At 36.2% G+C, this 26,324-nt stretch overlaps 1 protein-coding gene across 1 annotated transcript in view; it reads right to left on the bottom strand.

Annotated features, from left to right (window-relative positions):
- The window catches only part of LOC122787898 (neuronal growth regulator 1-like), a 19,508-nt gene extending 10,726 nt beyond the window's left edge, over positions 1-8,782 (bottom strand). The window contains exon 1 of the mRNA XM_044054822.1: positions 8,595-8,782. Coding sequence (XP_043910757.1) covers positions 8,595-8,700 — 106 coding nt within the window. The 5' untranslated portion in view covers positions 8,701-8,782. The remainder of the gene's footprint in view (positions 1-8,594) is intronic.
- Positions 8,783-26,324: the final 17,542 nt, after the last annotated feature.

Genomic DNA, 26,324 nt, shown 5'->3' with positions numbered 1-26,324 from the left:
TAACTTTTGTCCAATTTATGAAGGAAGCCATTAACATTTGTCCGATTTATGACGGAAGCTTGTTACTATGGTTGTAGTTGTCACATACTGTTTTAGACTGAAATGTTATGTTTTTTTTTATGCAAAGGTGTATAACTGAGAGAAAAAGTGTATGACTAGGGACCAAAAAGAGCCTTTTTTTGTCCCGGTGCCACAACCTGGATTTAGTCTGGTGGTTAGTACAGAGGACAGGGGATTAAGTCTATCAGCTGTTAACAAGCTGCTTTCTGTAGTCTCCAGTTTGAATGCCTCAGCATTCATTGCCTACTATGTATCTCTGAGCAAGAGATTTTTCCAAAGAATGTACTAGAATAGCTAGGAAACAAGGCTAGACTCCTCAGTGGTTGTCTCATCTGTATATCTTACTACCTGTGAAGCCATAAAATAGCATTAAAAGTGTGAGATTACAAAAAGGCAATCTGAGAAACAGAATATGATTTAAAACAGGAATAGATCAAGAAAATTAAAGTGTGTCATCAAACTGTGACTCTATCACCCTATCACAAATTTAAAAATGTGTGCAACTCTTCAGTGTTGACACTATAAGCTTAATGCATCTGTTTATAATGTTGTTTGTAGCCCTTTACAACTATAAAAACATATATTTATATAAATGAAAAAGCAGCAACAAAGTCTTGTCCTATGTACACACCACTGTGCCCATATAACTAGATAATCACACAATAATCCAAAAAGCGGACACAGTTAAAGCAGAAAACAATCTGCAAACTAAAATTTGATCAGCAAGACTTCCCACTTGTCGCAAGTTTAAAGTTTTAAAAAGAACTTGCGAGTATCCAAAAAGCTTTTGAATTCAAATAAAGCAAATGATACCAAAAGTTATCAATCACGGCTCCACCGAACTACTGTATTCAATTCAGAAATTTTCAGTGAGAGAAAAAAACAAGCGTCAGGTGGAGTGGTAGAACACAGTTTTATTTCCAAAATGGCTAGTGCTTTCAACCTCAGTCTTCCTCAGGCCAATACAATTAACTCTAAAGCATACATGCATTTTATAGAAAAAATCAAGAATAATTATGATGTCACATCCTCTCATTAAACTCGTTCAATTAAAACCTTATACTTAAATGTTATGATGTCATACACTATACAATTCTCATTTATTCATCTATACTAAACATTTGATTTTGCCTATACAGTTTACTAAAAAACTTCACAAATAAATACCATAAAATGCTTGACAGGTAATACCATAAAATGTGTAGCATAGCAACTTAATAAAACAATTAAATACGTCTATATCTTAAATGCTATTATAGCGACGTGCAAGTCGCTTCTGATGACCATTTTAGCAACGATTTCAAAACAAGGTAGGATGATTAACCATTACCTATAACCAAACCTAACCTTGAAAGATTTTTCAAAAAATAACTTCTCAATTTACAAACTGGCTTGCATACCCTGCTATAAGGCATAAACCTATTAATGAATATTTCATATTACATTTAACTTTCCTTATGCAGGGACAGTTATAACCTTCCGTTAACCTGTTTTTAACCTCACAGAGGACAGCAACTATTCAAAAAACAACTACTTAAGTATGACCTTGCATTTAAAAATTTAAAAAATATGTACACTATACTTTTGTGTGGTCATTAATAGACTTAATATCTAGCCTTACGATTGCATAGACGATGCGTTGTCATATCATCTTTCCTATTTATGCGTTGCTTTGCTTGTCGCATATATAAACAAAACTACTGACGCAAATGAATATAAAAAAATAATAATAAATATCTTCAATATGTGTTTGTATGAATGACCTGGTTGTCCAGGATCATTCTATAACTCATTTACATATTCTCTTACAAAACTGTTTAAAACAGTCCTAGGTACATTGGCTAATGAAATTGTGGATAGTTCGCAATAAATTTTCTGTGTACTGATTGTGGGCGCTAATTAATTTTACTTGAATAATACTATTACAATAAATCTGGAGTACAACCATGTACAACCTTAGTGACTGCCATTCATTACCAATGCTCAAACCCATTGTTACTAGATTCTTCAGGTCTTGATGCATAAGTGATACTTCAGCATGGTAAAAGATTTCTATATAAACATATATGAAAAATATGTATATAAAACACTTGTACAATAATACATAATTATATATGACTTTGAAATCAATTTAAAATATAATATAATATTACAATCACTGGGGTCTAAAAGACTCTACATGGTCTAATAGGTACTCAGTTAATATAATAGGGGGGTGTAAGATGTTTCAGAGAAACAAGGTTTTACTTACAACCTCCTAGCTTTTAGAATGGGCTTAATGGACACCCTATCATTTAATCCTGGGTCACGATCTGCCCTGAGTCTGATAATCCATTTAGCCTCTTTCTGCTCAGTTAGATTGGATATATCACCTCGTCTGATTGTGGGTGGGTTAATGTCAATCACTTGGAACTTAAAATTGTGATCTGGGGAGGTTTCAATAACATGTTTAGATAGTGCATTACATGTAGATGTTGCTCTAATTTTATACTGATGTTCCCTTATCCTGTCTTTTAGCTTACGATTCGTCTTCCCCACATAAAATGCTATACAGCATATGCAGGTAGCCAAGTAAACTACATTTTCTGTATCACAAGTTGCTACTACTGAAAATACATACTCTTTTTTACTTACAGGATGTAAGAAGGTATTAGATTCATTTATAAAACTGTAATATCTACACCTATTACATTTTTTAGTCGTCCCTCTGATATCAGTATTGATTGAAACATTTACTCTTTTGGGTCCACATAACATTCTGTGTAAATTTAATTTATTTTTATAAGTAAATCTGGGTTTTTCACTTATAATACTTGATATTTTCGGGTCAGTTAATAATAAATCCCAATACTTCCTGTATATGTGTGTAATACTTTTGACATCTTGTGTATAATGAACAGGTACCCTAATTTCATTGCCCTTCATTGGGCTTATCTTTGTCTCATTTTCACACCTCACCTCAGCAAAGTAAGGTTGTGCTTTATCTTTCCTCATTTCTTCTATTCCCTCTAGGCTAGCTTCTATTTCATCTATACTGTACGATCTAGTTAATAATTTAGTTCTTAATTCATTGATCTCATTTTCAAAACCCAGGTTGTCTGAATTCAACCGAGATGCCCTAATTGCTTGACCTTTAATAATATTACTAAAAATGTGCTCTGGGTGCATACTACTTCGATGTAGGAATGTGTTGCGGTAGCAACTTTTCCTGTATACACCTGTATTTAAAGATCCATTTAAAAGTCTTTCTACATATACATCAAGGTATGGTATGACATGCTGGGATTTAGCCATAGTGAACCTTAAATATTCAGTGTCTATATTAATTTTGTTAAACAACTCCAGTAATTGTGTATCATTACCCCTCCATATCAAGAACAAATCATCCACGAAACGTGTATAAAATAAGACTTTTTCTTGAAATTCACTTGTTTGAAAGAGGTATCTGTTCTCCCAGTCTGCCATAACAAGATTGGCGTAGCTATTTGCCCAGGACGTGCCCATAGCTACGCCATCTTTTTGAGCATATGTCTGACCATTAAATGTAAACACATTATTAACAAGTACTATTTGCATTAATTCGCAAATGACCTGGATCTTGCTCTGACTGTATGTACCATCCCTTTCCAAGCATCTACAGATACATCGTATATGCACATTATTGGGAATCACAGTAAAGAGTGATTGTACATCGAGGGTGACCAAAAAATCCATATGATTCCCTTTTATTTTAGATGCATTGTCATATAACATAATCAGGAACTGTTTAGTGTCATTTAGTATATAATCATGTTTATTTACAATGGGTCTCAACAGATATTCAAGGTATAATGAAACTGGTTCCATAATCCATCCACTTCCGGCCACTATAGGTCTCATTGGGGGGGTCAGTTTCATGTTTATAAATTTTTGGAATGCCTTGTATGCATGGGACGGTCGGGTTTTCAACACTAAAATATTTATAAAGTTCTTCATTGATTTTACCTTCATTAACCATTATATTCAATTTATCCATAACTCTGGCTATAATTCTATTTACTACAACTGTATTAATCTTTTCGTAAAAAATCCTTTCATTTAACATCTTACACATGCTGGTTATATAATGTTCCATATCCATTATTACTGTTGGACCCCCCTTATCCGCTGGTCTAATCATAATGCTCTTGTCATTTTTTAAAGCATATAAGGCTTTCCTTTGTGCAGGTCTAAGATTTCCATACCATTTCTTCCCTTTATTAACTCTTTCATTCTCATACAGTCCCTGTTCCACTAATTTGGAATATGCCTCTACTATTGGGTGTATTGTATTGTTAGTACAGAGGACAGGGGATTAAGTCTATCAGCTGTTAACAAGCTGCTTTCTGTAGTCTCCAGTTTGAATGCCTCAGCATTCATTGCCTACTATGTATCTCTGAGCAAGAGATTTTTCCAAAGAATGTACTAGAATAGCTAGGAAACAAGGCTAGACTCCTCAGTGGTTGTCTCATCTGTATATCTTACTACCTATGAAGCCATAAAATAGGTCATTAAAAGTGTGAGATTACAAAAAGGCAATCTGAGAAGGAGACTATGATTTAAAACAGGAATAGATCAATAAAATTAAAGTGTGTCATCAGACTGTGACTCTATCACCCTATCACAAATTTAAAAATGTGTGCAACAATTCATTGTTGACCCTATAAGCTTAATGCATCTGTCTATAATGTTGTTTGTAGCCCTTTACAACTATAAAAACATACATTTAGATAAGTTATAAATTATATAATAGAACTATATAAAACATAAATATAAAGCAGAAATAAAAGCATAAACAGGTAAAGGCTATCGTGGATGAGCAATCCCATGTCTATGCAAATCATTTATTTATGTATGTATGTACTTATTTACTTATTCATTCATTCATTCACTCATTTGTTACCTTGATACCTGTGTGGATAGGCTAATCAGTTGACATTTTCAGCCATGACCCATAAAACAGGAATAAACAGGAGGTAAATATAGACTGGTAAATTTAAAACAGCATAGAACATCTATACATTATACATATACACACACAAATGCAAGCAGACATGCATACAGATATATATCCATATTTATATGTAAATCTGCCACACTAAAACTAAAGTGAGCAGAAGATGATAAAGAATTAGCAGCTTTAACCTGAAAATGTATGTTATGGAGATTGCTCCTATCACAAGACATTTGAGCCAAATTTTAACTAAGCTAGATCCTGAAAAAGATCATAATCAACATAGTCAAAGACTTTTTAAATCAAGAATAATTGTGATGTAAAATGCTTGCAAATAGGATTGTGTTGGTGTGGTTTGTTTTCATTTATATAAATGTATGATTGCTTATTTTGTAAGTGATGGTTTAATAAAGATGTTTTTTGTTTAAAAAAGGCACAGGAATTGAATAATTTATGTAATGTTCCTTAGGTTATATGATATATAGCAATATCTCTGAAGCATGTTTGTTGATTTTAACATGTTAATACAGTTTGATTACTTTTATATAAATGTAAATGAGCCTATGTCACAACTGATAATTCAGTAAAGGTGTTTACAAAAGAATAATTGTGACAGTAGCAAGTCCCAAGTACAACATTTGAAACAATAATGTTGGCTACTGGAAGCAGGGTAGTAATTGTATTTTTAACAGGCAAAACACACAATATGAATGAGACAGACAAGATTTGTCTTGGATGAACTGCAAAATCTGCTTATATAGAATATTTTTTGCAGAACTTTAGTGATAAGGAAGAGTAATGTCCTGGTTCAGAACTGGTCAAATCAGGTGTGATTAGTGGATTTAGGGAGGGGGATGAGAGTTGCAACTTTCTGTTAAGTAAGGGACACATACTTATTAAAGGGAAACTGTTTCCATTGCACAATACAAGGAGGAAGCTTTCATTGTTTAAAAGGTCAAAAAGATTTAAAAGGCAAGTGGTCAAAGAAAGAGAAAGCTATGAAGGATATGTATAGAGTGACACCTATGTGGTGCAATTCTAAGAAAAATGTCAAGAAGACTTTCCTTTGAAGGAGGTAGATTACGGTGTGTGGATTCAGTAATTCCTTGTGAGAGAATGAATAAGCTTAAGGACTGATTAAGACAAGTGTTTTGTGGTCCAGACCAGTTCAAGTTAAAGTCTCCGAGGATAAGATGCAGGTTTAAAAATGCAAAGAGAATATATTTCCAATGTGAGATTAAGTGTGGATAATGAAGACAGACGGATGTGTATGTAGGATGGATAATGAAGACCACGGGTGTACGAAGGATGGATAATGAAGACCACGTGATGTATATGTAGGATGGATAATGAAGACCGCAGGATGTGTATGCAGGATGGATAATGAAGATCTTAGGATGTGTATGCAAGATGGATAATGAATATCGTGGGATGTGTATGTAGGATGGATAATGAAGACCACGGGATATGTATATAGGATGGATAATGAAGACAGTGGGAATGGCCAGTATGTGTATGTAGGATAGATAATGAAGACTGTGGGATGTGTATGTAGGATGGATAATGAAGACCACAGGATGTGTATGTAAGATGGATAATTAAGTCTTTTGGGTTTCTAATATCATGATGAGAGTGGACCAAATTCCTAAATCAAAGTGCGACCAAAGTTTATGAAAATAGTTATTGCTTCAATCTTTGATGTCAGACAGAAGTGCTCTTCACAACACCTGCAATGTGCTTAGTAATGACTCCTTCTGAAATTCATACAGGTTACACATATCAGTAACATGTCTAAATACAATTGAAGATTCTTTTTTATAAGACGCATCTCTCCTACTTCTACTGGAACTGTCTGGGTATCTTTCTTCCACGTTGCTCTGGTTTATGCCTACAAATCCTGATATTTTATGATTTTGTGTCTCCATGTGCACAAGACACTGTAGTCACTGGGTATGGTGATTTCAATGATCAATGTTACTTTTGTTTTCTTTACATGGACCACAATATCTGGTTTTCTAGCCTCTGTCTTTTGATCTGCTTCTAATGGGTGATCCCATGTAATGTAGACTTCATCATTTTCTATGATGCTTTGTGGCTCATGTTTCCAGTGTTTTTCAACCACTTCGATACCATAATGTTTGCACAATCTCCAGTGCAACAGTCTTGCCACATTATTAAAACTTTCAGTACACAGTCCTTCTGCCATTAGTATGTCACAACCAGCAACAAGATGTGCAACTGTTTCCAATAAATATAATGAAGATTGTGGGATGTGTACGTAGGATGGATAATGAAGACCATGGGATGTGTATGTAGGATGGATAATGAAGACCAAGGGATGTGTATATAGGATGGATAATGAAGACCATGGGATGTGTATGTAGGATGGATAATGAAGACCATGGGATGTGTATGTAGGATGGATACTGAAGATTATGGGATGTGTATGTAGGATGGATAATGAAGATGTGTACATAGGATAAGTAAATGTTTGGGGTCTATATGATCTTGACAAAAGTGAATACAGCAACATTGAACAATAAGCCACGGAATCCCACTAACGCGAACGTGCAGGTCACTGATTTTTTTTCTTAAAAAAAAATTGGTGTACCAACCAAATACAACAGACCACCTAAATCATTACAAAGTGGGGGTTTTCACCCCACACACCCACCGATGTGGGGGCTGTACTCCCCACACACCCCCTAACTAAATATACCGACTCTGAGATTGCACTACAGTGGAGTAAAGGGCAATTTCACGGTGACAGCCAAATGATTTTTTTCCCCGAGGAAAAAATCTGTGACCTGGCTATTTGCGTTAGTGGGATTTTGCGGTTTATTGTTCGATATTGCCGTATTGGCTGTAAACAGCTTTCGGCTAGATAATATAGACCCAGTGTATGTTGCATTATTTTTTTATTTATTTATTTATTTTTATTTTACATTAGTTTACTGGGAACGTCCGACTGGACACAGATCCATTTACAGCAGAGGCCTGGGGAGAAAAGCTCTACAGGAAAAGAACAGACAATTAAACTATTACATATGAACAAGACAGTAAATACAAATACACTGTAGGTGTATTTAAAACAATAAACAAGAGATAAATAACTGAAAATAATCCATCAGCTATCTTTAACATAGGATAATAGAGTTAAATATTTACATGGAAGGAAAAAAAACAACTTATTTACATTAAAACATCAAGAGTAAAAAATGAGAGCAAATAATGGCAATGCCTTTTGGAAATTACCTAATGATACTTTCAGTATGAACTGGTTTAATTCTGATGGGAGTGTAGAGATAGACTTTGTTTAAGTCTGGGCAATAATATTCTTTTTAACTTGTTTTTCATCTGAGAAAGAAGAATAAATGCTTTGCAAATAGGGACACAGTTTTAAGACAGTAACAGCTTAGAAACATGAGTTGTAATGGTGGAACCATATTTATGAATGGACGGTTACACAACACGCTTCAGACAGTTCTACCTCATTAAGTCACAATATATGATTCTCAGAATAACAAATGCAAATCAGGGTTTTGCAAATGCGTTTACTTACATAACACTGTGAAAAACCCATATAGTTCTGTTCTGTTAATTTCATTTTCTATAATGCATACATAGGTGCCATGTTCTCTGGAAGTGATGTTTGGAATGGTCAGCATTGATTGTCCCTTGGATGTGGAAATGTTCCAGTTATCCTGGTGTTCAGAGCCCAGTTTCTCCCAACTGATGCTTGGACTTGTATTAGATTCTCCCCTACTTGATAAAGTCAGCGTATCTCCCTCTTTTACTATTGATTCAGTGGGATACAATTGCACATTTTGGGGGCCATCTGGAAGAACAAAAAAATAGCTATGTTACAAATTCAGAAAACTTGCCTTAGTGCAGAATAAACACCAGTAAGTTACACAATGCAGTACAATCATGCTGAAAGAATCATTAATGACAGGCATTTCCATTATTTATTAACAAGTGTATCAGTACAGTCTACAAGCTTCAACCCCTGCAATGGATTCAGTTTGTCACAGTCAATCTCTACAATATCTTAGTTAATACATTCTGTAAGATCCCTTCAAAGGGTTATTTCACAATATGGATACAACATATAGTGTGGGGTTTTAACCTGAGACCCCCTCAGCCACCTCATAACCTACAGTCGGTATTGCTGTTTATCAGTCCGTTAAGTGATGCTGACTGTATCCTATAATAAAATCTTCTTTTGTAAGGTCCTGTCAGTAGATTATAGATTGTCCTCAAATCTAACATCCCAAGACATGAACTTTTTCAATATCCATGTCAGTTTGGTGCATTGCTTACAAAGCACTTCACTATGTAATTTGCTTCGGTCATGTCCATATTTAAGGAAATATGAAACCTACTTTTCAACAAATGATGAAGCTAAGAAAAAAATTGGAGAAAAAGAATGCTCCATGCATCAATAAACTGGTCATGAAAAAAAAAAAACAGTAGGACTCTTAAAAAGGTAAGCAAATATTACTACAAATAGCCTTTTTAAACTCACATTGCTGATGGCATACAGTGATACAGCACTAATGAGGATAAAGGTGACTTACGTTTTATTACTTTGTTGTTTAATGGCCATGCAGGGAGGAAAGGTGCTTCTTTACTGGGGAATAAAAGCTTGCTGTATATCTCTGCATTGGGCATTTGGCAGAGGCCAGTGCCCATAGAGGCAGCACCAGGTCTGTTATTGCCTATCCAACCTAATGCTGAAGGTTGCGTTTATAGATAGAGTGAGAACATGCTGCCAGTGTGAGATAAAGTATGGATAATGAAGACAGGGGATGAGTATGTAGAATAATTAAATGTGTGTTACATTATCTAATGACAATTTCAATATGATCTGGTTTGAATGAGCATACGTCTCATAGGTTCATATGTATTTACTAGGCCAACAAGCACAAGGGACTTTTTAAGCTTAGCCATGCATCCCAAATCTCTCACAAGTTCTGATACCCTTGATAAGTGTAAGCATGGGCCTGGGATATGAACCATTTATAGGTTACCTATGTCCATTAGAGACATAGGTGCCAAACCATGGATGAATTTCTGGTTTCCCATCCAATTGTCCAAGTTGCACTTGAACTGAGTTAGGGAAGAGCTCTGCTTCACATGGATGGGGAGCTGTTCCATAGATGGTGTAGTCTCTGGGATACATACCTATCTCTCCAGCAGGTCCTATTTATATCACAGGGAAGGCTTCAGTCTTTAGAACTGGTAATTCTCATGCTGTTTATTTTTGTGGATATGTAGGAGGTCCATCAGAGTGAGGTCTGACAATGCCCTATATGGCAGCCATAGATCTCCCCTCAAAAGCCTGCAGGAGACAGAATACAGAGATATGGCCTTGAGGTGGTCTGCATTGGACATTTTACTTATGCCCTGCATTCTTTTAGTGAGGAACCTCTGTTGTTAAATATGCCTGGTTAGCTACATACCAAAGGGGGCATTGTACACAATGATAGGTCTGATGAATGGCGAATACAGTGGAACAATGACTTCCTTGGACTTAGATGCCATACCTTTGTTCATAAGTTGTGCAAGAAAAAATTATTTCCTCACCACTGTAGACACGTGATGGTTAAAGGTTAGAGTACTGTCTTGTGTGTCCCTAAGTCCCTGAGTATTGGGTCAACTGTAAGAGATGTGTTGTCAATATGCTAGTAACCAGGGAAGAATGACTTCCCAAAGGATACTATTATGCATTTCTTGGCATTTATTTTTAGTCCATGGCTCTGACACCAGTTGTTTGTCTGTGTCAGCCCCTCCTGGAGAACATCTGTGTCAGTGTGGGATTTGATGACAGCTCCTAATTTGAAATCATCTGCAAATTTAGTCAGCCAGAGACCACTGGCATTGGCCTTGACTTCTGAGAAGTAAATGCCAAAAAGGAACGGTCCAAGGACTGATCCTTGAGGGACTCCACTTGTGACTGGCCTCTTTGTAAAGGTGAACTCCCCATTTCTAACTTCCTGGTTCATGTCTGTGTGCAAGTTGGCTGTCCACCAGGTGACATACAGGTTTGTACCTCAACTCTTGAGTTTGTCAACAATGTCCAAGTGGGGTATTGGTCAAATGCCTTAGCCAGGTCAAGGTAGGCAGTGTGAACGATTTTGCTATCATCCATTGATTTGTTGACCTTCTCAAAGAAGTCGACCAGGTTGAGTAGGCATAATCTGCTCTTGACAAAACCAAACTGGGTTGGGTCCAGTGTCTGGAGATTTACTATATCGCTGTTGATCATTTCCATGATAATATTTTCCATGGCTTTATATATAAGACTAGTGAGACTTATGGATCTTTAGTTTCCAGGGTCTGTAGATGGCCCACCTTTGTTCACAGAAATGACTGTTGCCTTTCTCCATTCATGAGGCACAAAGCCTATTTGGAGGCTACAGTTAAATAGTAATTCCAGAGGTCATGGCAGGTCATGCCTCAACCTCCTACTGCAAGAAATCTGTGCAAAGCCTGAAATAATTAGGGAGAAATACCAAAAATAGGTAAATATTTTAAATATTAGTCTTATAAACTTAGATAGTTGGTACAATAAAATGATTTGTGTTACCATGCATGTTTGAAGGATATGAAGTCAAAAACTCAAATGCATGCTATTATTTAGTGATTTGAAATATATGAAGTTGGTAACAAACCAATTTCTCCAGGGACATCTTCATTCGGGGGGGGGGGGGTTAGATAAACATAGTAGTGGGAATTAAAAGGTTAGGAGGGTTGAAAGGGTTAAATAGGAATGAGGGATGACTGGTTGGAAATAAGTTAAGGCCAGGGAGGGGCTTAAGGGGTTTATGCAAGTGTAACTGGGTAAGGAATCACATTTTGGTGGAATAGTGGGGACTGTGGTTATTTTTTCAATCTGGGTAGGGCAGAGAAGAGAGACAGGCTTGCCTTCTTGTGTTCCCCCTCTGGTGTTGGATTTTCATTTCAATGAGCTGGGAAAGGAAAGTGAGCAGTTGGACGCTGCTTGATAAGTAAACTAAGCCAGTGGAAGTAAAGATCCTGTTTATTTAATTGGATGTTTAATTCAATAATTGGTAAATGAAGTGCATGATGGGATGCTGCTTCATAAGGAAAATAAGCTTGGGAAGGTAAGGATGCTGCTTATTTCATTGGATATGTAATTCAATAAATGGTAAATGAAGTGAGTGATGGGACGGTGCTTCATAAGTAAAGTAAGTGAGTGGAGGTATGGAAGCTGCTTACTGGGTCAGGATGAGCAAGGTCACGCTGTCCTAGTTAACATTGCATGGGTGTTTATGCTGTGTTTAATATCAGCTATACTATGTTTCAGTTGTAATTAATAATTATTAGTTAGCAAAGTTATGTTTATGGAAGTTTAATAAAGGATGTCAAATATCATTCTGTGTGATGTGTTTATTGAAGTGGACCGGGACAACAGTGATTTGTGTTAAAGTCTCTCTGGAAAACAAGTTTCCTTTTACAAATACAACGTAAGAATGTTGCCAGTGTCAGATGAAGTATGGGTAATGAAGATGGGGGATGAGCATGTAGGATAATTAAATGTTTGTTGCATTACCTAATGATAAATTCAATATAATCTGGTTTGAGTGACCATACCTCTCAACCTCTTACTGCACAGTATCTGTGCAAAGCCTGAAATAATTTTACGGGAAAGGACAAAAAGGGGGAAATATTCTAAACAGTAGTCTTATAAACTTAGAACATTGCTAGAATAACAAGGTTTCTGTTAGCATGCACTTTCTGAAGGATATGAAGTAAAAAACTGAAATACATGTCATTGTTTAGTGACATGAAACATCAGCGATTTGCAAGATGAAGAGCAGACCAAAATAACTAGCAAAAATATAGACAGTTGAGATGTATGTTTGAGTCAGATGGGAAAGTAGACGTAGGCCAAGTTAATGACTGGTCGTTAGCATTCTGTATAATTTGTTTTTCATCTGAGAAAGAAGAATAAATAGTTTGCAAATAGTGGAACTGCTTTAGGACTGCAACAGCTCAGAGTGAGTTTTTTGTCTTCCACAGAAACATGATTTATAGTGATGGAACCTTATTAGTGAATGGAAGGTTACACCACATGCTTTGGACAGTTCTACTTCATTTAGTTACTACATACGATGCTCAGTTTAGCAAACACAGACACAGGTTTACAAATAGGTTTACTTACACAACACTGTTACTAATCCATTTAGTTCTGTTCTGTTTATTTCATTTTCTATAATGCATACATAGGTGCCACTTTCTCTGGAAGTGATGTTTGGAATGGACAGCACTGATTGTCCACTGGATGTGGAAATATTCCAGTTATCCTGGTGGTCAGAACCCAGTTTCTTCCAGCTGATGATTGGACTTGGATTAGACTCCCCCATGCATGACAACGTCAGCATATCACCCTCTTTTACTTTTGATTCAGTGGGATACAATTGCATGTTTTGGGGACCATCTGAAATAAAAAGAGATTAGCTGAGTTATAGAATCACAAATTTACCTTAGCGCAGTATAAGCACTAACACTTTACACAATGCAGTACAATGAGGCTGAAAAGCTCATTCATGACAACCTTTTTCACTTCTTGATAACAAGTCTATCAGCACAGTCTACAAGCTTCAAGCCCTGTTTGCAATGGATTAATTCTGTCACCCTAAAAGAGTCAGTCTCTACACTATCTTAGTTAATACATTCCATCAGATCCCTTCAAAGGGTTATGTCACAATATGGATATAACATATAGTGCGAGTTGTTAACCTGAGACCCCCTCAGCCATCTCATAACCTACAGCCTGTAGTGTTGTTTATCGGTCTTTAAGTGGTGCTGACTGTATTGTATAATGAAATCTCCTTTTGTAAGGTCCTGTTGGTAGATTATGGATTGTCCTCAAATCTAACACCCCAAGCCATAAGCTTCTCATCATCCATGTTATTTTTGTACATTGTTTATAAAGTACTTCACTATGTATGCAACTTTTGTCCTGTCCATGTTTAAGGAAATAAGAAACTTGCCTTTCAATAAATGATGAAGCTAAGATAAAATGAAGAACTTGGAGGAGAGGAATGCTCAGTGTACCAATGAACTGTTAAAAAACAGTAGGATTCATAAAAACATAAGGAAGTACTACTTTGAATAGTTTGCTTGTTCTCGGATTGCTGATGGCATAGATGGATAAAACCCGGATGAGGCCCAGGTGACTCAAGTTTGATTAGTTACCTCGGTGTTTAAATGGCCAGGCAGGACTGATAGATGTGCCTGTCCTGAGGAAATAAAACCTGCTGTGAGTTTCTCTAATGGGCCTCTGTCAGACGTCAGTGCTCAGACAGGTGACACCAGTTAGGAGGCAGTATGTCAGAGATTTCATGACCGCCATATGAGCCTGGAATAGAGACATCACCTCAGTAATTCCTTATTGCCTATATACGCTAATGCCGATGTCAGCAGACTGGAGTCGGGAGTTAGGAACTAGGAAAATCACTCAATGGTCTGAGGTGTACAAAGTACCATCAGGGGCTGATATTGGAGTTTGTACATGGAAATGGGGGATCTCTCCCAAAATGGATTCCTCTCCACTGTGGGAATATCAAGAAGCTTGCCAGGAAATCAGAGGATGGGAGTACAGTAAAACTTGAATTCTATCAAAAATTTGAAATAATAATGCTTGTTGCTGGAAGTAGTGTAGAGGTGGTATTGTTAAGAGGCAAAACACAGGATATGAATGAGACAGAATAGATTTGTCTTGGATGAAATGCAGCATCTGCTTATACAGAATATTTTTGCACAATCTGAGTGATGCAGAAGAGTAGTGCAGTGGGTCAGAACTGGTGAGACCAGGTGGGATTAGCGGGTTTATGAAGAGGGATGATAGCAGCAGATTTCCGTTAATAACGGACACGTTCTTATTAAATGAAAACTCTTTCCATTGCACAGTAGAAGGAGGAAGCTCTGATTGTTTAAAAGGCCAAAATATATAAAAGGCAAGTGGTCAAAGATAAACAGAAGTTAGGAAGGACTTGTGTACAGTGACACCTATGAGGTGCATTGGTAAGAAAAATTTCAAGAAGAATTTCTTTTGAAGGACGTGGATAAGGGTTTCTGGGTTCAGTAATTCACTGTGCAAGAATGAATGGGCTTACAGTCTGATTAAGATAAGTGTTTTGAGGTCCATATCTGTTCACATTAAAGTCTCTAGAAATAAGGTTGCTTTTATAGATACAATGAGAAAATGCTGTCAGTGCGAGATAAAGTATGGATAATGAAGATGGGGGATGAGTATGCAGGATAATTAAATGTTTGTTGCATTGCCTAATGAAAATTTCAATATGATCTGGTTTGAATGAGCATAAGGCTGAATCTCCTACTGCAAGAAATCTGTGCAATGCCTGAAATAATTGGGGGAGAAATGCCAAAAATAGGGAAATATTTTAAATATTAGTCTTATAAACTTAGAAAGTTGCTGCAATAAAATTATTTGTATTAGAATGCATTTTCTGAAGGATATGAAGTCAAAACATCAAATATATATCCTTATTTATTTGAAATATCACTGCTTTTCAGGAAAACAATACATTTTAAGAGGAACATATGTAAATAAGCAAAAATCTGAACAGTTGAGATGTATCTTTGAGTCTGACGGGAATGTGGAGGTAAACCATGTAAATGTCTGGCATTAATATTCTTTTAAAATATTTCTCATCGGAGAAAGTGGAAATTGTTTGCAAATAGTGGCACTGCTTTAGGACAGTGACAGCTCAAAGTGAGTTTTTTTCTCTTCCACAAACCATGAGTTGTACTGATGGAACCTTATTTATGAATGGAAGGTTACACTACATGCTTCAGACAGTTCTACTTCATTTAGTCACTACATATGATGCTCAGTTTAACAAACACAAACAAGGGTTTGCAAATAGGTTTACTTACATAACACTGTGACTAATCCATATAGTTCTGTTCTGTTTATTTCATTTTCTATAATGCATATATAGGTGCCACTTTCTCTGGAAGTGATGTTTAGAATGGACAGCACTGATTGTCCATTGGATGTGGAAATATTCCAGTTATCCTGGTGGTCAGAACCCAGTTTCTTCCAGCTGATGATTGGACTTGGATTAGATTCTCCCATGCATGACAAAGTCAGCATATCACCCTCTTTTACTTTTGATTCAGTGGGATCCAAATGCATGTTTTGGGGACCATCTGAAAGAAAAATAAAGTAGCTCAGTTACAGAATCACAAACTTGCCTTAATCCAGCATAAATACTAGCAAGTTACACAATGCAGTACAATCATGCTGAAAAACTCATTCATGGCAACCCTTTCCACTTCTTTATAACAAGTCTATCAGAACAGTCTACAAGCTTCAAGCCCTGTTTGCAATGGATTAATTCTGTCACCCTAAAAGAGTCAGTCTCTACACTATCTTAGTTAATACATTCCATCAGATTCCTTCAAAGGGTTATGTCACAATATGGATACAATATATAGTGCGAGTTGTTAACCTGAGATCTCCTCAGCCACCTCATAACCTACAGTCTGTAGTGTTGTTTATCGGTCTTTAATTGGTGCTGACCGTATTTTATAATGAAATCTCCTTTTGTAAGGTCCTGTTGGTAGATTATGGATTGTCCTCAAATCTAACACCCCAAGCCATAAGCTTTTCATTATCCATGTTATTTTTGTACATTGTTTACAAAGCACTTCACTATGTATGCAGCTTCTGTCCTGTCCATGTTTAAGGAAATAAGAAACCTGCTTTTCAATAAATGATGAAGCTAAGAGAAAATGAAGAACTTAGAGGAGAGGAATGCTCAGTGTACCAATGAACTGGTAAAAAAAAACAGTAGGATTCATAAAAACATAAGGAAGTACTACTTTGAATAGTTTGTTCTTGGATTGTTGATGGCATACATGGATAAAGCCCGGATGAAGCCCAGGTGACTCAAGTTTGATTAGTTACCTCGGTGTTTAAATGGCCAGGCAGGACTGATAGGTGTGCCTGTCCTGAGGAAATAAAACTTGCTGTGTGTCTCTCTAATGGGCCTCTGTCAGACGTCAGTGCTCAGACAGGTGACACCAGTTAGGAGGCAGTATGTCACAGATTTCATGACCGCCATATGAGCCTGGAATAGAGGCATGACCTCAGTAATTCATTATTGGCTATACACCCTAATGCTGATGTCAGCAGACTGGAGTAGGGAGTTAGGACCTAAGAAAATCACACATCGGACTGAGGTATACAAAGTACCATCAGGGGCTGATATTGGAGTTTGTACATGGAAATGGGGGATCTCTCCCAACATGGATTCCTCTCCAGTGTGGGAATATCAAGAAGCTTGCCAGGAAATCAGAGGATGGGAGTACAGTAAAACTTGAATTCTATCAAAAATTTGAAATAATAATGCTTGTTGCTGTAAGTAGTGTAGAGGTGGTATTGTTAAGAGGCAAAACACAGGATATGAATGAGACAGAATAGATTTGTCTTGGATGAAATGCAGCATCTGCTTATACAGAATATTTTTGCACAATTTGAGTGATGCAGAAGAGTAGTGCAGTGGGTCAGAACTGGTGAGACCAGGTGGGATTAGCGGGTTTATGAAGAGGGATGATAGCAGCAGATTTCCGTTAATAACGGACACGTTCTTATTAAATGAAAACTCTTTCCATTGCACAGTACAAGGAGGAAGCTCTGATTGTTTAAAAGGCCAAAAGATATAAAAGGCAAGTGGTCAAAGAGAAACAGAAGTTAGGAAGGACTTGTGTACAGTGACACCTATGAGGTGCATTGGTAAGAAAAATTTCAAGAAGAATTTCTTTTGAAGGACGTGGATAAGGGTTTCTGGGTTCAGTAATTCACTGTGCAAGAATGAATGGGCTTACAGTCTGATTAAGATAAGTGTTTTGAGGTCCATACCTGTTCACATTAAAGTTTCTAGAAATAAGGTTGCTTTTATAGATACAATGAGAAAATGCTGCCAGTGCGAGATAAAGTATGGATAATGAAGATGGGGGATGAGTATGCAGGATAATTAAATGTTTGTTGCATTGCCTAATGAAAATTTCAATATGATCTGGTTTGAATGAGCATAAGGCTGAATCTCCTACTGCAAGAAATCTGTGGAATGCCTGAAATAATTGGGGGAGAAATGCCAAAAATAGGGAAATATTTTAAATATTAGTCTTATAAACTTAGAAAGTTGCTGCAATAAAATTATTTGTATTAGAATGCATTTTCTGAAGGATATGAAGTCAAAACATCAAATATATATCATTATTTATTTGAAATATCAGTGCTTTTCAGGAAAACAATAAATTTTAAGAGGAACATATGTAAATAAGCAAAAATCTGAACAGTTGAGATGTATCTTTGAGTCTGACGGGAATGTGGAGGTAAACCATGTAAATGTCTGGCATTAATATTCTTTTAAAATATTTTTCATCGGAGAAAGTGGAAATTGTTTGCAAATCGTGGCACTGCTTTAGGACAGTAACAGCTCAAAGTGAGTTTTTTTCTCTTCCACAAACCGTGAGTTGTACTGATGGAACCTTATTTATGAATGGAAGGTTACACTACATGCTTCAGACAGTTCTACTTCATTTAGTCACTACATATGATGCTCAGTTTAACAAACACAAACAAGGGTTTGCAAATAGGTTTACTTACATAACACTGTGACTAATCCATATAGTTCTGTTCTGTTTATTTCATTTTCTATAATGCATATATAGGTGCCACTTTCTCTGGAAGTGATGTTTAGAATGGACAGCACTGATTGTCCATTGGATGTGGAAATATTCCAGTTATCCTGGTGGTCAGAACCCAGTTTCTTCCAGCTGATGATTGGACTTGGATTAGATTCTCCCATGCGTGACATGATGATAGCAGCAGCTTTCCATTAATAACGGGCATGTTATTATTAAATGAAGACTCTTTCTATTGGACGATACAAGGAGGAAGCTTTGATTGTTTAAAAGGCCAAAAGATATAAAAGGCAAGTGGTCAAACAGAAACAAAAGTTAGAAAGGACTTGTGTACAGTGACACCTATGAGGTGCATTGGTAAGAAAAATTTCAAGAGGAATTTCTTTTGAAGGTGGTGGATAAGGGTTTCTGGGTTCAGTTATTCATTGTGCCAAGAATGAATGGGCTTACAGTCTGATTAAGATAAGTGTTTTGAGGTCCATACCTGTCTCTAGAAATAAAGTTACTTTATAAATACAATGAGAAAATACTGCCAGTGTGAGATAAGGTATCTGTAGATCATTGTATGTATTGTACCTAGTCAACCACTATAGCTAGATAGCACATGCATATAAGTTACTGAACACGTGCAAGATTAGTGTCATTTTGCTTAGTCAGTCACGAGTGAATGCAGGCGTGAATGAAGATGCGCATGAGAGTGTGTTTGAAGTAATGAGTCAGTTAGCTTAAATATATGTTCCAGTTATAGCTCCTGATATATTTATGTACAATAAACAACGTGAACCCATCACAGTGCCTCAGTGTCTCATTTGTATACAAGAGACATGCAACAGTATGGGAATTGAAGATGGGGGGGATGAGTATGTCAGATAATTAAATGTTGCATTACCTAATGATAATTTCAATATGATCTGGTTTGAGTGACCACACCTTTCAGCTTCTTACCACAAGAAATCTGCACAAAACCAGAAATAATTGGAGGAGAACTTCCAAAAACAGAGAAATATTCTAAATATTGGTCTTATAAATGTAGAAAGTTGCTACAATAATGGATTGTGTTAGCAACCATTTTCTGAAAGATATGAAGTCAAAACCCAAATATGTGCCATTATTTATTGACTTGAAACATCAGTTATTTGCATGAAAATTAAAAAAATTATGAGAACAGACTAAAATCGGGGGGGGGGGGTCTGGACCGTTGAGATGAATGTTTGAGTCTGATGAGGGTGTGGATGTAGGCCAGGTTAATGTTTGGTCACTAATATTCTGTTTAACATGTGTTTCACATGAAAGAAGAATAAATAGTTTGCAAATAGTGATGGAAAATAACAGCTCAGAGTAAGTTTTTTTCTCTTCAGCAGAATCATGAGTTGTAATGGTGAAAACATGTTTGCGTTTGGAAGGTTACACTACATGCCAGTTAGTCAGACTGTTCTCCCTCATCTAGTCACTACATATGATGCTCAGTTTAACAACCACAGACACGGATTTACCATTTTCTTCTCCTTGTCCAGCCTGGTGACAGGGGCATCTGTGTGTCATATAACAGAATCCCGTATGACAAGAGTAGTAGCTAAAGTGTTTGCTTGCCTTATGGGCTTTGCTCTTGGGGCATCATTGGGTGTAGGCTTATGTGTGGTATTAGGTATTTCATTTGGTGTATGCTTTAGTGATTGCTAAGGACAGGTGTTGCTGTTTGATGGCTTAGGAGGTCTTTGAGCTTTAGGAAGGTTTGTTTTAAGTATGTGAGCAAAAGAAGGTCTAGGTGTGTGGTGGGTGGTATGTGTGAAGAATGTAGTGTGTATACTCTTGACAACATTACTCGAAGGAGATATTTTTGCCTCCAAGGAAGTTATGTATGGACATTTCTCATGTACTGTGTTAGTTTTTTTTTTAAGGATTAAAGTGTTGTCTGAGTATATGAGACAATTGCTACATTGCTTCAGGATGCCCATAAATACCAAGATGGACACAGAGACACTAGGAAATTGCATATCCATTTTGTCAGGACCTGTAGTAGGGTTTTCCTATTCTGGTTTAGGGACTTGGTTTTTCAGGGGTCACCTGAGTGGCATCTAGGGTTAAGGCTAAATTTAAGAGAATGCTATGATTTAGTATTAGTTCTGTCTGATGTGCTAAATAGCTGCTCTAAGCTTAGCTCCACACAAAGCATTTTTGTGCTACAGTTAAAGTCCTAAGTACTAGCTTTATAGGTTTGCTACTATACAGGGTACTGCTAACTGCCACTGAGCAGTGAACAGCACCACTCAAGCATGCCTAATTTATAGCAGAAAGAAAAAAATATAAAAAAGAACTCCTGGGCCCTCTGGCCAATAAATGATTCCACTTTGAGCTCCCTGGAGTGCTTCCCAACTCAGAGAAACCAGGTAAACACCTTCTGCCACAAGATGAATGATCCTGGAACATCTTAATGTAAAAGCACAACAAAACTAGCTGTCAAGTGCAGATTAACTCCAAACAACTAAGTCCCTAAAAAGCCCTTGGCTGATGAAACAATCTCACTTTAAGTGTCCCTGTGTGTTTCGCAACTTGGATGGTCCAAACTACCTTACTACAGCCACTAGAATAGCAGTCATAGTCTTCATAATGTAAAAAGAAAATCTTTGTTTAGCCAAAAGTGAAAGGGAACCAACTAGCTACAAGTAATTATCACTTTAAGGCCCATCTTGGACAAACTAGTATACCACTCTACTGCCACTAGAATTGCAGGTCTTATATTCCTAATGTAAAAACACACTTTAGTTAGCCAAAAGTGAAAAGATATCAGAAACAGATCAATTAGCTAGCTACAACAAGTAATTCTCACTTTAAGCCTCTCCATGTGTATCCCAGCTCAGCGAGACCAGGCTACCTTTCTATTGCCACTAGAATTGTAGGCCCAGACTTCTTAATGTAAAAACATACTTTAATTAGGCACAAGTGAAAAAGTATCAGAAGCAAATCTAACAACTAGCTACAAGTAATTACAAGGTGATTCATATTCAGACAATTCAGCAACGAGGAGCACACATATTTTAAGGCAATTTCAAAGTGCACTAACAATCTAATAGGAGGACCTTCCCCATTATTTCTGCCAGTAACAAGTAAGATAACCAGAGGAGATAAGACTGGGAGGAGCTTCTAGGGCTAGGTATACAGAAGATGATTGTGGGAGGGGCTTCCGAGGCAGATGTACAATAGGTGCAAGCAGCTTCAAAGCCTCTACATTTAAAATTACAACAGAAAAAGGGTGGGAGGGTGGTTAACAAATTTAGAAGAGACATAAAAGACACAAAAGGATCCAAGGATAGCAAGGTATTCCAGTATAAATCTCTCCTTTAATATGAAACAGCAGGTACATAAGTGCTTTCGTAGCAAAGTTACTTCATCAGATGTAGGAATCAGAAATTTAGAAGAGAGACAGTAAACATGTAAAAGAGCCCACTCAGAATCCTTAGGACAGCACAGCAACCATATGAAAAGCATTCAAATAAATAACTAACACAACACACAAATCTGAAACAAAACTGATTTAAATGGTAAAATAAGTGCAGTATTTTATATGTAGTTTAAATGCACTTCCCTAGATGCAAAATATAGTCCAAATGCTGTGTTTAATAGCTTCTATGCTTCCAGCGGTCCCAAGACTAAGATGGCTACCTGTTTCTACAATGTAAAATGCATGGGGAGCTGGGATTAATTACCACAAGCTCCAGTTATAACTCATACAACTGGCCAAAGCTTGGTATTTGTTTAAAGTTTAAAAAGTGACTAAAACACAGAATTAGATGAGCAATGCTAATAATCCATTTAAGAGCAATGAGAAATAACAATGGATACTGTAAAAACCAAATCAATGTATAGCTGTAGCTTCAGATTCAGAAGAGAGAGAGAGATAGCAAACATGCAATAAAATAAGAGCCCATGCTGAACACCTAGGCACAGCACAGAAATCACTTGAAAAGCACCGCAGACTATAAAAGTGCCTTAAATTAATAGCTTTAACATCAGATAAAAAAATAAACACAACATGCAACCATGCTAAGTGTAGTTTAAGTGTAATGCAGAATGTAGTCCAAATGCTTTGTTTTCAAGCATCCACACTTCCAACAGGCCAAGACAAGAGTCTTATGTTGGAAGAGATTTTGTGACAAGTATTATCTTGTTCATTATTAATTTTTTTTTCAAGTGGTGGATCCCATAATTCAAAGTATTTTTGGATCACAAAAAATACATATAGATATTAAATTCCTTCCTTTTCATCCCATAGTGGCTACCATGGGATCTAAAATGCATCCATTCAGATATTTTAATAATAATTTGGAAGTTAAAACAATTTTATGATTTATTTCCCTATCTACTTAAAGACTCACTGGATTTCTTAAGCTGAATAAACCCTAAATGTATAATGAAGAACTGATTATGGTTACCATAGACACTGTTAATTTATATGTAGTGTGATTCCACATTAGTTAGGGATAGCCTGGTTTCAAGAAGTGTACTTAAGATAACTGAATTGATATCTATGGATATAAAACAGATTATGAATGTTATGGAAATTATACTGAAAAATAACTATATACACTTTGAAGGAGAATATTAAAAAAAAATGAGTGGCGTGGCTATAGGTACTTCTTGTGCCCTATGTTTGCAAATATGTTTTTCTACTACTGAAAACAGACAGTGATTTCCACCTGTAAAAATATACACAATATGGGAGTTTTATGTAAGATTTTTAGACAACATTTATTTGCTCTGGAATGGCCCAGTGATATTTTGTATGAATGTATCCCTTTTATTAATAATTCAGTCTCATTATTGAAATGTACTTATAATTCCTCTACAAAAGTTGTGAATTACTTGGTTAAGATTTTAAGTAAGAGCATGAAAGATAATGGGTTTATTTCAAATATTTATAAGAAAACTTTTTCTGATGAATATTTACATGTCTGTAGTAGTACTCACACCATTAAACAAAAGAAAAATATAGTTAAGGGGCAAATGATGAATTTTTCTTTGCTTGACAGAATAAAATCATAAGTAATTTGCTTTTAAAGAGAAATTACCCTGAAACTCTTCTTAATGAGGACAAATAGTATATGCAGTGAAAAAAAAGACATATCAGAAATCCATACTGGTGGGGAGAAAGCTAGTCAGAAATAATAAAAGTGAGAAAGCCTATAACTTTTCTAATATTTATGACAGAGCCATGATTCTGAGTCATACTGATGATAGTAGTAAAATTATCCAAACCATAGCAGAAAATATTCACTTATTACAAAGTGTTATGTGATAGACTGTGTGAGAAACCAGATTTTGTTTATACAAGGAACATGAATTTAAAAGAGAGACTTGAAAGACAATAAAATGATTTTTGTACGATACAAAAAAGATGTGAAACATATCAGTATGGAATGTATTGCCAATACATATTAAACGGAGATAGTATTAATATAGAAAAATTAGATAACATAGTAAAATTAGAAGAACACTTTAACTGTGCAAGCTAGTGATTACCATGTGTATATATATATATATATATATATATATATATATATATATATATATATATATGTGTGTGTGTGTGTGTGTGTATCTATCTATATATATATATATATATATATATATATATATATATATATATATATATATATATATATATATGGGTCTATTGTGTATGACTGAACTGCCCTAATGTTGAATGTAAAACATCTACAAAATAAATTCCGATCATACACCATAGTGAACACACAAAAAAAAATTAAATTGACAGAGGAAGACTACTTCTTTTCCTGATATTAAAACTAAATCCTCCTGTAACACTAGCCTCAAATTTGTTGAAATAATGGCAGTGTTACAGAAAGGTTTTAATGACATTTAGATGTAGAGTTAGTGTTGGGGGAATGAGCAGTATTAGGGTTAGGGATAGCATCCATTACTAAAGAGGGCAGAGGTGTACCACCCCCCATAACACCTTAATTCTAATGCTGCTCCTTCCCCCAACCCTAATCCTAACCCTACACCTTAACATGATTAAAACCTTCCAGTAACACTACCCACTACACAAGACAGACTTAGACACATAAAGATTCACAAACACACACAAACAATACTTCATCTATCCCCTAACCTAACCCTTACCCTTCCCTAAAATACACAAACTCACACACAAACACACAACACCCATCCTTCACTCATCCCCGACCCTAACTCTAACTCACATACACAAACAAACACACATGATTTTATCCTCCCAATCCACTTACTTGTATTGATTTTCCATACCATTGACATATCAACCATTCGGCCATCCATACTGTTCACATTAAATCAAACCCATGCATTTGCCGGAAAAATGTACATTTGGTAAAACACAGAACCATATATATATATATATATATATATATATATATATATATATATATATATATATATATATATATATTTATGTCAGGTATAGCATTATGCAGATGAATTTTGTACTGGTATTAGAAAACAGGACCATTCAATGTGTCACAGGAAATGCTAAATTAAGGCTTCTCATTGGTTTAATTATACCACATCTGCTGTCTGTGTACCACATGAGTCTCAAAAATGGAGAATTCCTATACAGTGATGCACTGTTAGGTATGTTTCATTCAAGCCTTATAAAAACACTCAGATTAAAATTAGCCTAAATAAAGTTATTATAAGAAGGGACATTATATGTACTGAAGATGTTTCAACCTCCAGCCTCTCATATTTAAAACAAAGATGCCAGCACAACTGTTGCTCTTTATTTTGGCTTATATCTGGAGTTGTAAGAGAAGGCTAAGAAGTATTGCGCGTCACTCACCAGAATTCTATTTTAGTCCTTATGGCTCTGCTGAGGACTATACATGCCAAGCTGCATATGGTACAACTACTGATTTAGCAATGCCTGCTAGTATCCTGTTATGGAAGATGGCAACTGCTCTTAATGCCTTTCCGTGGGAGATTCTGCCACATGTGCTTCTCAAATGTTTTACTTTGGTGTTTATCCAGGATTAAGGAATGACAAGGCAGGGCACCATGCCAGTGTGTCATGTACCTGATAAAACTATGGCTAAACACAGAGCTTTACACTTTAAGAATTGAAAACAGTCATGTAATTTCACATGCAGAATAATAATTTCCAAAGAACCACCTTTAGCAAATGTGGTCTTACTTACACATTACATTAAGCGATCCACTAAGCACTGTGATGTTTAAATCATTTTCAGTAATACTGCGATAGGTGCTTCCTTCTTGTTGTCTAACATTTGAGACAGATAGAACTGATTGCTCTTCAGATGAAGAAATGGTCCACTTCTCATGGTTAGCGTTTAGCTTCTGCCAGCTGATATTAGGGGTTGGACTGTATTCCCCTTGGTAGGTCCTTGCCTCCCCTTCTTTCACTGTAGTTTCAACAGGAAGCAATGATGTGTTTTGTGGACTATCTGGAAGAAACAGCACAAAAGTCTAGGTTATCTAAGCGATTACCAGACCTCTGCTTGCATGCTTACATGGGAATCACTGCTAACTGAGTTAGTGAGATGTTCTAACTTGTTATATACATTAATAC

The sequence above is a fragment of the Protopterus annectens genome, chromosome 13.part0 (genome assembly GCF_019279795.1).
Source record: "Protopterus annectens isolate FY-2018-M chromosome 13.part0, PAN1.0, whole genome shotgun sequence".
Classification (NCBI taxonomy): domain Eukaryota; kingdom Metazoa; phylum Chordata; order Ceratodontiformes; family Protopteridae; genus Protopterus; species Protopterus annectens.
This window is presented reverse-complemented; position numbering and strand designations above follow the sequence as displayed.